Source organism: Pan troglodytes, chromosome 6 (genome assembly GCF_028858775.2).
Source record: "Pan troglodytes isolate AG18354 chromosome 6, NHGRI_mPanTro3-v2.0_pri, whole genome shotgun sequence".
NCBI lineage: Eukaryota > Metazoa > Chordata > Mammalia > Primates > Hominidae > Pan > Pan troglodytes.
The window spans coordinates 49979466-49992126 of NC_072404.2; the positions used below are offsets into that span (position 1 = coordinate 49979466).

A 12661-nucleotide genomic window follows, 5' to 3' on the forward strand; every position below is an offset into this window, starting at 1 on the left:
GGGATGGGGAGGAGGAGGGAGACCGGCTGGTGGGTGCATGGGCTATGGTCACTGTGGGCACCCCTGCAGGAGTCCCATAGCCAGAGTGCCCAGGGCTCAAGGCTCACATCAGCAAGTGCTCAGGCTTTATTTACAATGCCAACACTGCAGGGAATGAACAGCCTCCATCTGGGCCTCTCTGGTCAAAACCACTTTTTTGAGTCAGGGGCCCAGCCCCAGGCCTCCCAGGTCATCGTCCTCTGCCCCGAAGCCCGAGAAGCTGATGGGCTGGCAGGCCAGGCTGCGCAGGTTCACAAGGCAGGCGGTCTGTGTGGCACTGAAGTCAGGGACAGTCACCAACAGCACTGTCTGGTCCTCAGGACCTGCAAAGAAGTCACATAGGACCCACTGTAGGTTCCAAGTAAGTCCTGCCTCAAAGAGAAGCTGCCAGAAATAAACAGGAGTCCCCGTTGGCACACAGTGGGGCAGTGACAATAGGAGACCAGAGATTAGCCTTGAGAGGCACACAGGCTGGGAGCCGTTCCAGTCCCTGCCCAGCTGGCGAGGCAGCTTGGCTCCCACAGTGAAATGGCAGCTGTGCAGAAGACCTCAGCTGTCCATCCCACAAGGGCCAGGGGGACTCCACAATGCAGGTTTTCTTCTCTGTGAACCTTGTCCCCAGGTGAGAGCAAATCAGCAAATCAGGCCTGGGCCCCCAGAAGACAAAAATTACCTCGGATGATTTTGGAGCCAAAGCTGGGGGTGTTGCCACAAAAGTAGACATGCGGGCACTCTGGGAAGATGAACGGGTCAGTTTTGTAGAAGGGGTAACAACCTGGAGGAGAAGGGGCAGCTCTGAGGAGGGTTCCGCCTCAGCACTAGCACTCTGCACAGGATGTGGGGCTGCAGCCCCTCCTCCCACTGCAGGCCAGTAGGAGACCCCCAGTGTGACAATAGGGGCACCTCCAGACATTGTCACAAGACCTTGGCCCTGCTGTTGCTGCCCATTGGGGTGGGCAGCCATTGGCCTTAGAATTAAGATTCCAGAGTAGCTTCCAGAGCAGGTGCCAAGCCTCTGAACTTCTCCTCAGACAGTTCTCAGCAATGCTGGCAAGTGCAAACCCACTGGGGGACCCTGTGCACTTCAGGGTCCTGCCAGGCCTCCTGGCCCTCTGCTCCCACCCCGTATGGCTGAGCCTGTTACCTAGAGTGTCAGGGGCTGTGGGGCTGATGTGACGGACCCGCAGGGTCCACTCCAGGATCTCCAAGTGATCCTCCATGCTGCTGTATCGGAAAATGTCACTCACGTTCTGTCCTGATGTCCCCAAAAATCTGCAAGGCAAAGCTCAGCTGACCCTTGGCTTTGGGTGCCACCCATAGTGGTCAGCCCAGAGCTCATCTGGCGCTCTTGTGGGGATGCCCCAGAGAGAAGGAACAGATGCTAGGTGGGCCTCTGCAGTCCTGCCACCTTCCTGGGCCCTCCCTCCCCTCCCTTTGTGCCTCCTGAGGCAAAAGGCTGGGTCAGACTGAAGTGTGGCTGTGCCAGCTACCTGACTCCATCAATGGTGGCCTGGTAGGGGTTGGTGACCAGCTGGAGCGTGGAGTAGGCAGTGGCCAGCGGGAACATGCAGGGGTGGAGGGGCTGCTGGGGAAGCGTGTAGTTGGTGGGATCAAACTCGCCTGGCATCACGTCCACGGGCACTGAGGCCTGGAAGGCACAGGGCAGGGAGAGCTCACAGGGCCCCGAAGGAGCCCCCTACACCAACTCCGGCCACTCCCCCTGCCCTCCTGCCTGCCTTCTGTTGCCCAGTGGCAGCTTTGAAGACTGCAATCCCCATCACCCCTCCAGCCCCCAGCTCGCTCACGCTCAGCTGGAGGAGGATCTCATCCAGCATCTTAACAGCCTCCACGCTGGCTGCCTGGGTTTTCTTGGTGAGGTATTTGGCCTGGAATAGAAGCCCAGGAGGCCATCAGGCCCAGGCGAGTCCCAGGCTCAGAGGAGAGCAGAGCCCCACCAGCTGGAAGATGCAGTTGTTGTCCCATAGACCCTCACTCCCTTCAAGCCTCCCACCATCCTCAGCGAGGGCCTGGGCACGAGGAGCCCCATTGCAGGAGGCCCCAGAGTCACTGCAGGGTGCTTCCCACCGACCTGCGAGACCTCACAGGGTACCCTACTCGCCATGGGAAAGGAGGGTCTTACAGGCTTGCAGGCTCCTGGGCTGGGGCTGAATGCAGCCAGGTGGGCTCCATACCTTATTGATAGAATCCCTGCTCTGGGTGCTGTGGCTGAGGAGGTTGCCAGCGAGGATAACCCGGGAGACGTGGGCGGCGCTGCACTGCTCCCCTTCGTCCCCAAGCTGCCCCGTCACCACATCCACCAGCAGCTGGGTGCCCAGCAGGCTCTCGCCTCCACCTCCACCCAGGCCCAGGCCGGACACCAGCAGCACAAACCTGTGGGAGAAGGTGGGGTCCTCCAGGGTGCCGAGAAGGGAGGCAGCCCCTCCTAGGTGCAACTCAAAGATTCCACTGACCATGAGCTGGTTCCAGCTCCCGATAACTGCTGCTCACCTATCTGTGTCAAGTGGGGGTGCGGGCTTCTGGGGAGCAAGGTCAGCAAAGCAATAGTCCTCCACCAGAAACTTCCCGTCGTCTCTCACGGAGCCAAACACAGCCAGGACAGTCCCTGGGGAGCAGGGGCATCAGGCCTGAGCAGGGAGCCCCAGGTGCTACCACTCCTTCCAGTCACCCCAACGGGCAAAACAAGCCAGTTCTCCACAACCACATTGGTGAATTCTCACCTAGGACTCCAGGATGCATGCCTGCTTCCTGGAGTCACTGCCCTTGGATGGAGGTGGGGAGACCCATCTCCCAGCCAGGTCTCACCCAATCTGATGGCCTCCGACCGCCTGGAGCCTCACCTACCTCCTCAAGAACACACGTGTGCCCAGGCCACACCCCCCCACTCCCCCCAGGCTCCCCACTCACACCATCCCTAACACACCACCGCTGGGCTCTTCACCTGCATCACCCACATCCTCTCATTGGGCTCCCTACCCGTAACCAGCTTTGACACGTCAATGGTGCCTTTTAGTTTGATACGCTGCAGTTCATCTTCCAAGACCAGCTCGTCATCTGGGTGTATGTATTTACTCCGAGGAGGCTGGGGGAGCAGGTTGTGCTGGAATGCAGAGACAGGAGGTATAATCTTGGGGCCAGAGCCCACCAAGGCTCTGGTGTTAGTGAGCTGGCACCGCAGCCCCCACCCCTCTGGAGCCCATTGTCTCTGAAGCTGCTTCCCCACAACCCCACCCCCAGGGAGGTGTTCTAGTGGGAGGCCAGGTCTGCCTGGCAGCCCCACTGTGTAGCACCCTGCCTCACCTCCTCGCTGATCTCCCGCAGGATGGAGGGCTGCAGCGGCATGGCCTTGAACAGAGTGCCCACCACACAGCACTTCTCCTCAGGCTGCAGTTCACACAGCTTCTTCACTCCCACTCCACTGCCTGGGACACGAGGGGTACAGACTCAGAGATGAAGTAGCCACCCCGCCCGACAGAGGCCATGGAGGCCCTGCCCAGCACTCCACGAGAGGCCAATCACAGGGCCCTGGCCCTTGCCAGGAGAGAACATCAAGTACAAGGACCCCCTGGACTTCACGGTGACAGTAAAAAGTGAGTCAGCCACAGGAGACCAGGGACTCTGGGTGTGGTTGGGCCCTGGATGCCAAGTGTCCTCATGAGAACAGAGAGACAGACACACAGACAAGAGGGAATGTGAAGACGGGCAGAGCGGAGTGATGCGGCCACAAGCCCAGGAACGCCAGGGAGGAGGCCAGGAAGGACCCTCCCCTCGGGCCTTCAGAAGGAGCCAATCCTGCTGACATCTGGATTTCAACTTCTGGCCTCCAGAACTGCCAGAGAGTAAATGTCTGTGTTTTTCTGTTATTGTTGTTTCTGTTTTTGTTTTTGTTTTGAGGCGGGGTCTCGCTGTCATCCAGGCTGGAGTGCAGTGGCGCGATCTCAGCTCACTGCAAGCTCCACCTCCTGGGTTCATGCCATTCTCCTGCCTCAGCCTCCCGAGTAGCTGGGACTACAGGCGTGTGCCACCATGCCCAGCTAATTTTTTTTTTTTTTTTGTATTTTTAGTAGAGACAGGGTTTCACCGTGTTAGCCAGGATGGTCTCAATCTCTTGACCTTGTGATCTGCCTGCCTCGGCCTCCCAAAGTGCTGGGATTACAGTCGTGAGCCACCGCGCCCGGCCATGTCTGTTGTTTTAAGTCAACCAGTTTGTGGTGCTTTGTTACAGCGCCTACAGGAAACTAATACAAAGTACTGCTTCACTTATACCTAAATTACAACACTGACTCTTAAAAAGAAGCATGCCAAGTCTCAACACAGCCCTGCCCCACAAATAACTGCCATTTTCTTTTAAGACTTTAGATTCTTCCACCCTACCCCCCACCCCCAACCCCCACCAAATGCTTCATCCTCTGAGACCAGAGATACTCAAAATGCAGACCTCAGATCCCCTCCACCCATTCCATTCCCGTGGAGTCAGGTGGCTTTGTTTACCCAGGGCACCTGGGCACCGTCTTCCCCAGCCCCTTCCCGGGATCCTAGGTATGAACAAGAACACATGGGAGGGGCTTGGCACTCTCGAGAAGAAAGGTATGGAGAATCAGTGAGGGCAGGAGGGAGGAATACAGGTCCCCACACAGCACAGATCCAGGCCTGGAGAAAACACCGAGGAGGTGACAGGACAACGCGGATGCCAGACCAGCCCCTTAGCCTAGCTGACTCCAGCACAGCCTGAGCCCCTGCTGCCTGGGAAGAACCAGGAATATTCCTCAAATCTACGCCCTAGGGAGCAGACAGAGGCGAGCAACTCAAAACAAGACAAGAAGGATGCCAGCAGCAGACAGAAATGCAACAGACTCCACATCCTCACGTATCCCACTCTTACTCTCCCCCAGGTGGCCTAAGCACTGTACATGTAACTCAGCCAACCCTGAAAATGTGCCAGGAGTAGATATTATCACCCAACTGATGCACAGAGAGGTTAAGCAACGTGTCCAAGGGCACACAACTGGGATCCAAGTGTATGCCCCTGAGCACTGGGCAGAATGACATCCCTGTAACCGATAGTAGGACATGCTTCCACCCAGGCAATGTGCTGGCACCAAGATCAAAACTGGACATAAAAGCCAACACTTGCCCCCACTCAGCCCACTGGGTCTAGGCAGGAGAACGACAACAGGCCATAAACAAGTAACTCGCCACAGTGACAAGTGCTGTGAACAAATGGTGAGCTGAGGTAGAAAACGGAGGCCCTCATTGCAAGGTGGCTTCAGGTGGCCCCTCAAAGAATGTAACACTTCAGCTGACAGTGGGGCTTAGACGGGGCCATGGGAAGACGAGGGAAAGAGTGTGCCAAGTGAAGGGAAAAGCCTACAGCAGGAAGGTCTGGGCAGGTTTGGGGAACAGGTGAGTGGAAAGACCAATTTGGAGAGACAGGCTGAGCTTCAGTGAGGATGCACAGGCCACACGGAGAAGCCACATGTAGGTATTCAGGGTGGGGGCCAGCACCAACCACCAGGCCTGTGAGCGAGTGCTACTGCTGCCCCGCTGCTATCAACACATTCACTGTGGCAGCTGTTTGGTTTCCTGACCAGTCTGTGAGCACAGTGAAATCGCTGTCGTCCATCACTGGGGAGCTTTTTTGACAGCTCCAATAACTGGAAGAGAAATGTGCGACCAGAGGAGGTGCTGCCGGAAAGAATCTAGAAGGTGGCATTGACATTGGGCCCAAGTAGTAACTGAGCTCTGAAAGGAGCCAAGGAAGGTGTCCCGAGGGCTGAAAGGAAAGTGAGGAAAAGCTACCGGAGCCGCAGGAGGGAGCCCCTGATTATGTGGGAGAGGAGAGGTGAACAGCACTTTGTCTCAGGTAAACAAAACAGAAAACATCCTGATATGATTTGGCTCTGTGTCCCCACCCACATCTCATCTGGAATTATAATCCACACGATGTTGACGGAGGGACCTGGTGGGAGGTGACTGGATCGTGGGGGTGGATTTCCCCCATGCTGTTCTTGTGATGGTGAGTGAGATCAAGCCATCATGCGATCTGATGGTTTAAAAATGGTTGGCAGTTCCCCTTGCTCTCTCTCTCCTGCTATCATGTAAACGTGCCTTGCTTTCCCTTCGCCTTCTGCCATGATTGTTAAGTTTCCTGAGGCCTCCCCAGCCATGAGGAACTGTGAGTCAATTAAACCTCTTTTCTTTATAAATTACCCTATCTCAGGTAGTTTTTTATAGCAATGTGAAAATGGACTAATACATATCCCTAATGAATTTGAGGTTCTAGCTAGATTTCTAGGCCCAGGGTTCTCCTGCCTGCCTATAACGAGAATTGATCTTGGCTTGGCATGGGATGAGATGGGCTTCTCAAAGCTCCCCAGGGGATTCCAATGTGCAACTAGGGCTGAGATCCATTTTGCCTGGTGCCAAGGACAGTAAAAATGAGTAAGACCTGGTCTCACCTACTAAATCCTCAGTTTAAAAATATAATAGGAGATGGATTTGAAAATTACCTGGAAAGCCACTCTTATGTAAGTGGTAGGAATGGGGGAATGCAGCAGCACCTAAAACTCAAATAAACTCAAAGGGGGAGATGGGGGTCCCTGCTTCACCACCAAGAGTAATCCAACTGCAGGAGAGATCACCAGGGAAGAAATGGGGGCAAAGAACAAGGGTTGTGTTGGGCAGGCCACTTTATTAGGAAAGACAGAGAGCCCAAGGGACAGGAAAATTCATGGCCAGCAAATATGGGGGCCAGGAGGAGAGGCAAACAGACATGAGTGAACAGAGGGGGTCCCCTGGAGACCAGAGAGTGCATCCTCACCAGTCTTGGCTCCTGGTGCCTGGCGCCAGGCTTGCCACACTGAGGGGCTCTCTGGCTACAGCACAGGCAAATACCTGAATAATCTGCACTGAAGATAGGAAAACCATTTTCCTCTGCCAGTGAAGTAATCGCCATCACCGCCAGAACTATGTCCTCATCTCCAACCAGCCTCTGAACTAAAACTAACTCCAAACCCACAAATTACTTAATTTAATCCTTGTTACTGTCTTAAGAAGAAACTGAGGGAAAAAGAGGTTAATTTTCCCAAGGTAACAGGAAGTGGGATCAATTAGATAAACTGTTCCCATTCTCTTGCAGAACACTTCTAAGTTCAGGGATGCTGTGGGGGAAGCACCTTCCCAAACTCTCACTTACCCCAGTGCTGCTGGGCCCGGTTCTCCAGGAAGGGTCTCATTTGGATGAGGCGGGTGGCATAAATGTGGGCATACTGCCGGCTAAAGCTGCGCTCTCCTAGCCGGAAGGGTTGTGAGGAGTTGGTGTAGGTTGCCACTGGCACCCGGGCAAAGGTGGCATTGTTGGCTGATGGTGGGGACAGTAGAGTGTGGGCCCTCTGGGCAGCCTGCTCAGAAAACATGGCCACACTCCTGACTTGCTTGGTCCACACAGCTTCGCCCAGGCCAAGGAGGTTCACTGCGAAAACACAAAGGCATTCCTGCTGCCCCTGTCCATCCCCCAAAGCAGCAGCTCTCCTGGTGTCTCACTGCACCCAAAGGATACTGGGAAAAGAAGGGGAACAGCTGTAGTTGACACCAGACATTGTGTCCACTTGGAAATTTATCGTGCCTGGATACCGATGTCTCACCCTGTAGCGGTCATCCAAAAAGAGAAAAGGAAAGCTAGGAGTGTTTGTCCCATCTGGAGTTCTTCCCGAACCCTAGACTCAGGTGTCCTGTTCCATCTGGACAACTACCAGGGTCTCAATCAAGTTCAGTTTGCCCCAAATGGAATTCCCGATCTGCCTCCATCCAGCTCTCCGGCACCTGTCTCATTTCCAGACAAGAGGTCTGCCTTATTAAATAAAACTTCTGTGAAATAATAAGCCTATTATTAAATAATAATAGAAAGAACTAAACCAAAACCAAAACATAAATCAGTCACTGCTCTGTTCAAAACTCTCCAAAGTGTCCTCATTTCATTGAATAAGGCCCCAAGTCCTTACAACTGCCTATGAGATCTGCTCCAGTGGTCCTCTCCCCTCCTGGTTCCCACTCCTCCACCTTGGATCCCTCCCCACAGCAAGGGGCCTCTGAACTCTTGCTTGCCCCTCTCCCGTATACTTATAGGGCTCACTTGCCCATCTCCTTCAAGTTCTTACATCTTTACTCAAATGTTACCTTGTGCCCTGCCCATCTGATTTACAACTGCAACTCTCCCCAGTACTTCAATTGTTATTGTTGTTTACAACATTTACCTTCTAACAAACTGTATATTTTAAATGTATTGTCTGCCTGCTCCAACTAGACCATAAGCTCCAGGAGGGCTGAGATTTTTGTGTCTTATGCCACTAGCCACCTAGGGCTACGAAGTACAGGAGATGTGGTGAGTCCAACTGTGATGTTTGGGTTGGACACACAATGGATTTCTAAGAATAGTACAAAGAATATCCCAATAATTTTTTCACATACAATTGAAATAATAGTTTGAATATATTTATGGATTTACTCCAATTGATTTGTTTCGTTTTACTTTTTTCGTACACCTACTAGAAAGTTAAAAAATTCCCTAGTGGCTTGCAATCTATCTCCACGGGACAGCACTGGCCTGGGACACAGGCTCCGCACACGTGTCTAACGAGTGACTCATTAGGAGCTTTTGGCTCGAACGTGCTTGATGGCGGCAGCAGCCAGGCCGCGCTACTCGGGATGGGGCCGAGGGCGCCCTGGGGGCTGTCCCAGTCACGGCGGGTGCCCCGGCTCGGATCCACGCGGCAACTGCGGGACGTCCGCCAAGACACCAGCCCACCGACCCAGGAGCCCGGCCTCGCGGCCTGGAACTGCCACCCCCAGCTGACCCCGTTTCCCTGGACCCCACTCACCGCGCGGCGCGCCGCATCCCGCCAATCCCCGCGCGCCTGCCCCGCCCATCGCCGCAACTCGCTAATCCCCGCGCGGCTTCCCCGCCCATCGCCTAATCTCACCAATCGCTGCCCTCCTCGCCCCGTCCGTCACCAGGCGCCTCATCCCGCCGACCACTGTGCGCCCAGTCCCTGGGACGCCCAGAGAACGCGGAGCCACACCCTCGGTTTCCTGGGCAACGCGGGGCGGGGGCTCGCAGGCCGGCGCCGCGGGTCTTCGGTTGGCGGCCGCGCGTGCAGGGGTTGGGCTGACGGGAGGTGTCGGCCTCCAGTGGGCTGACCGCGTCAGCCCGTCAGGCCCTGCCCAAACCTCCCAGTGGTCGTCACCCCGCCAGACCTCCCAGTGGTCGGCCGCCGGCCTCCTTGGTGAAGCCCCCAGCGTCCCAGCTTTCCCCGCAGAGCTGCCCACTTGTAGCGATGGCGACACGCGAGGAGGATCCCAACAGAAAGAAGGCCCAAGGCCCACTAACTTGGCCGGGGAGAAGTAACTCTTCCTGAAGGGATGGCGCGGGGTCTCGGGGTTCCTCCCGTCCTGCCAGCGTCTGCGTCCGGGAAACGCATTGGCGGTTTCGGGGTCCTCCCTAGCTTGCCCACAGCTGCACACCAGCTTCCAGCCCAACACTCCCCAATCTCCAGTGTCCTCGTTGTCCCCGTTACTCATACTCGTTCTTACCACCACGTCTTTCTGAGTGCTGTCTCCCACTTTGGGAATACTTTTTTTTTTTTTTCCATCTCCACTAATTTATAGAATTCCTCACCCCATCAAGAGAACCCACTAAGCTTCCCGGGCTCTTCCCGCCGCGCGCTGATTCTCCCAGGCGTCCTCTAGCGCTACTGTTCTGCTACTTCCCTGGGCCTGTTTCCTAAGTCCAGGTCTTGTCTCCACAACGAGTGGATATTAACACTCGTTAATTATTACTTAATATTTTAAGTTTTGTTTTTGTTTGTTTGTTTGAGGCAGCGTCTTGCTCTGTGGCCCAGGCTGGAGTGCAGTGGTGCGATCTCGGCTCACTGCAGCCTCGAACTCCCAGGCTCCAGTGATTCTCCCGCCTCAGCCTCCCGAGTAGCTGGGACCACAGGCGCGCAGCACCGCGCCTGGCTACTTTAAGTTTGTGTGTGTGTGTGCGTGTGTGTGTAGAGACAGGGTCTCCCAATGGTGCCCAGGCTAGTCTGGAACTCCTGGGCTCAAGTGATCCTCCCACCTCAGCCTCCCAAAGTGCTGGGATTACAGGCATAAGCCACCACGCCCAGCCTTATATTTTAATTTAAAATGTGATATTTTAATTTAAAATGTGATATTTTAATTTAAAATGTGATATTTTAATTATTAAATGCCTTTGCAACTGCTTTGAGGTTATGACACATTAATTCATCTGCTTCTCAAATAATCCTTTGGGTCAGACACAGTGGTTCACGCCTGTATCCCAACACTTTGGGAGGCCGAGGTGGGAGGATCGCTTAAGCCCAGGAGGCTGAGGTTGCTGTGACCTAAGATTGCACCACTGCACTTCAGCCTGAGCGACAGAGCCAGACGCTGTCTCAAAGCAAACAAACAAACAAAAAAACTTTGAAGCATGAACTATTATTTTTCTCCCACTTTACACATGAGGAAATTGAGGCAGGGAGGGCAAGAGAGATCATGTAGCTACAGAGTAATAGCTGGGATTCACACAGAGACAGCAGGACTCTTGCTGGTAAGGTTGTACTGTTCTGAGCCTTCACCTGAAACATTGTACATGTATTGGGCAAACAAATAATTTTACTTCTTCCTTTCCAATTCAGATGCTTTTTATTTCTTTTTTCTTACCTGATTACTCTGGCTAGAACTTCCCATACTATGTTGAGTAGAAGTGGTGAAAGTGGGCATGTTTGTCTTATTCCGGATCTTAAAGGGGAAGCTTTCAGTCTTTAGCATTAAATATGTTGCTAGCTGTGAGTTTGGGGATTTGGCCTATGGATTTTATTATTTGAGGTAGTTTCCTCCTATTCTTAGTTTGTTGAGCTTTTTCTTCATTCAAAAGAGTGTTGAATTTTGTCAAATACTTTTTTGACATCAATTGAGATGACCGTGTGGGTTTTTTTTCTGTTAATGTGGTCTATTACATTTATTGATTTTTATGTTGAACCATTCTAGCATTTCAGGAACAAATTCCACTTGGTGGAATTACAAACCAAAGTTACAATAATACTAGCTTTTAATGTATTCTCTTTTATATAATTAATTTTACTTTAATTGCACCTGAATTTTCCTTTAGCATAGACCGTTATTTCTCCCCTCCAAGTACTAACCAGGCCCAACTCTGCTTAGCTTCTGAGATTGGACACATTCAGGGTGGTATGGCCATAGATGAGATCTTTATTCGTTTATTCGGCTTTTTTTTTGAGACAGAGTATCACTCTGTCACCCAGGCTGGAGTGCAGTGGCACAATCTCGGCTCACTGCAACCTCCGCCTCCTGGGTTCAGGTGATTCTCTTGCCTCAGCCTCCCAAGTAGCTGGGATTACAGGCATGTGCCACCACACCTGGCTAATTTTTGTATTTTTCGTAGAGATGGGGTTCCACCATATTAGCCAGGCTGGTCTCCAACTCCTCAGGTGATCCGCCCATCTCAGCCTCCCAAAGTGCTGAGATTACAGGTGTGAGCCACTATGCCTGGCCTCTTTATTCAGCTTTGTTTGAGTCACTGTCTAGTATCCTTTCATTTCATCCTGAAAGGCTTTCTTTGGCTTTCTTTGCAGGGCAGATCTAGTGATAATGAACTCCCTCAGCTTGTGTTTATCTGGGAATGTCTTCATTTTCCCTTATTTTAAAATAATGGTTAAGTGAGATACAGATACAGGATTCTCAGCTGACAGATTTATTTTTTTCTTTTAGCACTTTGAATATATCAATCTACTGCCTTTTGGCCTCTGAGGTTTCTGATGAGATAGCTGATGATCTTTTTTTTCTTTTTCTTTTTTTTTTTTTTGAAACAAGGTCACACTCTGTCACCCAGGCTGGAGTGCAGTGGTGGCACGATCTTGGCTTGGTGCACCCTCCGCCTCCCAGGTTCAAGTGATTCTCCTGCTTCAGCCTCCCGAGTAGCTGGGATTACAGGCATGCACCACCATGCCTCACCAATCTTTGTATTTTTAATGGAGATGGGTTTTTGCCATGTTGGCCAGGCTGGTCTCAAACTCCTGACCTCAAGTGATCCACCTGCCTCGGCCTCCCAAAGTGCTAAGATTACAGGTGTGAGCCACCATGCCCAGCCAAGATATCTGATAATCTTTTTGAAGATCCCTTGTATGTGATGAGTCACTTCTCTCTTGCAGCTTTCGATATTGTCTCCTTGTCTTTGGCTTTCAGCAGTTTGATTATGATGAATCTCAGTATGAGTATCTTTGAGTTTTTCCTACTTGGAGTTTGTCGAGATTTTTGAATGTTCATATTCATGTCATTCATCAAATTTGAGACTTTTTCAGCCATTATTTCTCCTAATAATCTCTCTGGTCCTTCACTCTCTTCTCTTTCTGGAATTTCCACAATGGGTATTAGTCTGCTTGATGGTGTCCCGCAGGTCTCTTAGGCTCTGTTTATTTTTCTTCCATCTTTTTCCTTTCTGTTCCTCAAATTTGATAATTTCAATGTCCAGTCTTCAAATTGCTGATTTTTTAAAATAAATTTTATAATTTTTAAATTTTATATA

General features: G+C 52.3%; 1 protein-coding gene across 21 annotated transcripts; it reads right to left on the reverse strand.

Annotated features, from left to right (window-relative positions):
- Positions 1–103: 103 nt before the first annotated feature.
- On the reverse strand, positions 104–10332 carry POLD2 (DNA polymerase delta 2, accessory subunit). 21 transcript variants are annotated; one of them, XM_063813888.1, is made up of 12 exons: positions 8602–8971; positions 7701–7878; positions 7253–7614; positions 3358–3479; positions 3034–3157; positions 2548–2662; positions 2232–2430; positions 1845–1925; positions 1530–1687; positions 1184–1311; positions 713–814; positions 104–362 (listed from the first exon to the last, which is right to left on the reverse strand). In XM_063813888.1, the coding sequence occupies exons 3-12, from the start codon at positions 7470–7472 to the stop codon at positions 202–204; spliced, it is 1410 nt and encodes a 469-aa protein (XP_063669958.1). In that variant the 5' UTR covers positions 7473–7614; positions 7701–7878; positions 8602–8971; the 3' UTR covers positions 104–201. The 21 variants fall into 21 exon arrangements, with proteins under 21 accessions (XP_063669958.1, XP_063669957.1, XP_063669964.1 ...); XM_063813887.1 differs by lacking the exon at positions 7701–7878 and adding an exon at positions 8310–8480 and having other exon boundaries at positions 7253–7528; positions 8602–8941; XM_063813894.1 differs by having other exon boundaries at positions 3358–3475; positions 7249–7614; positions 8310–8941.
- Between the last annotated feature and the right edge of the window lie 2329 nt (positions 10333–12661).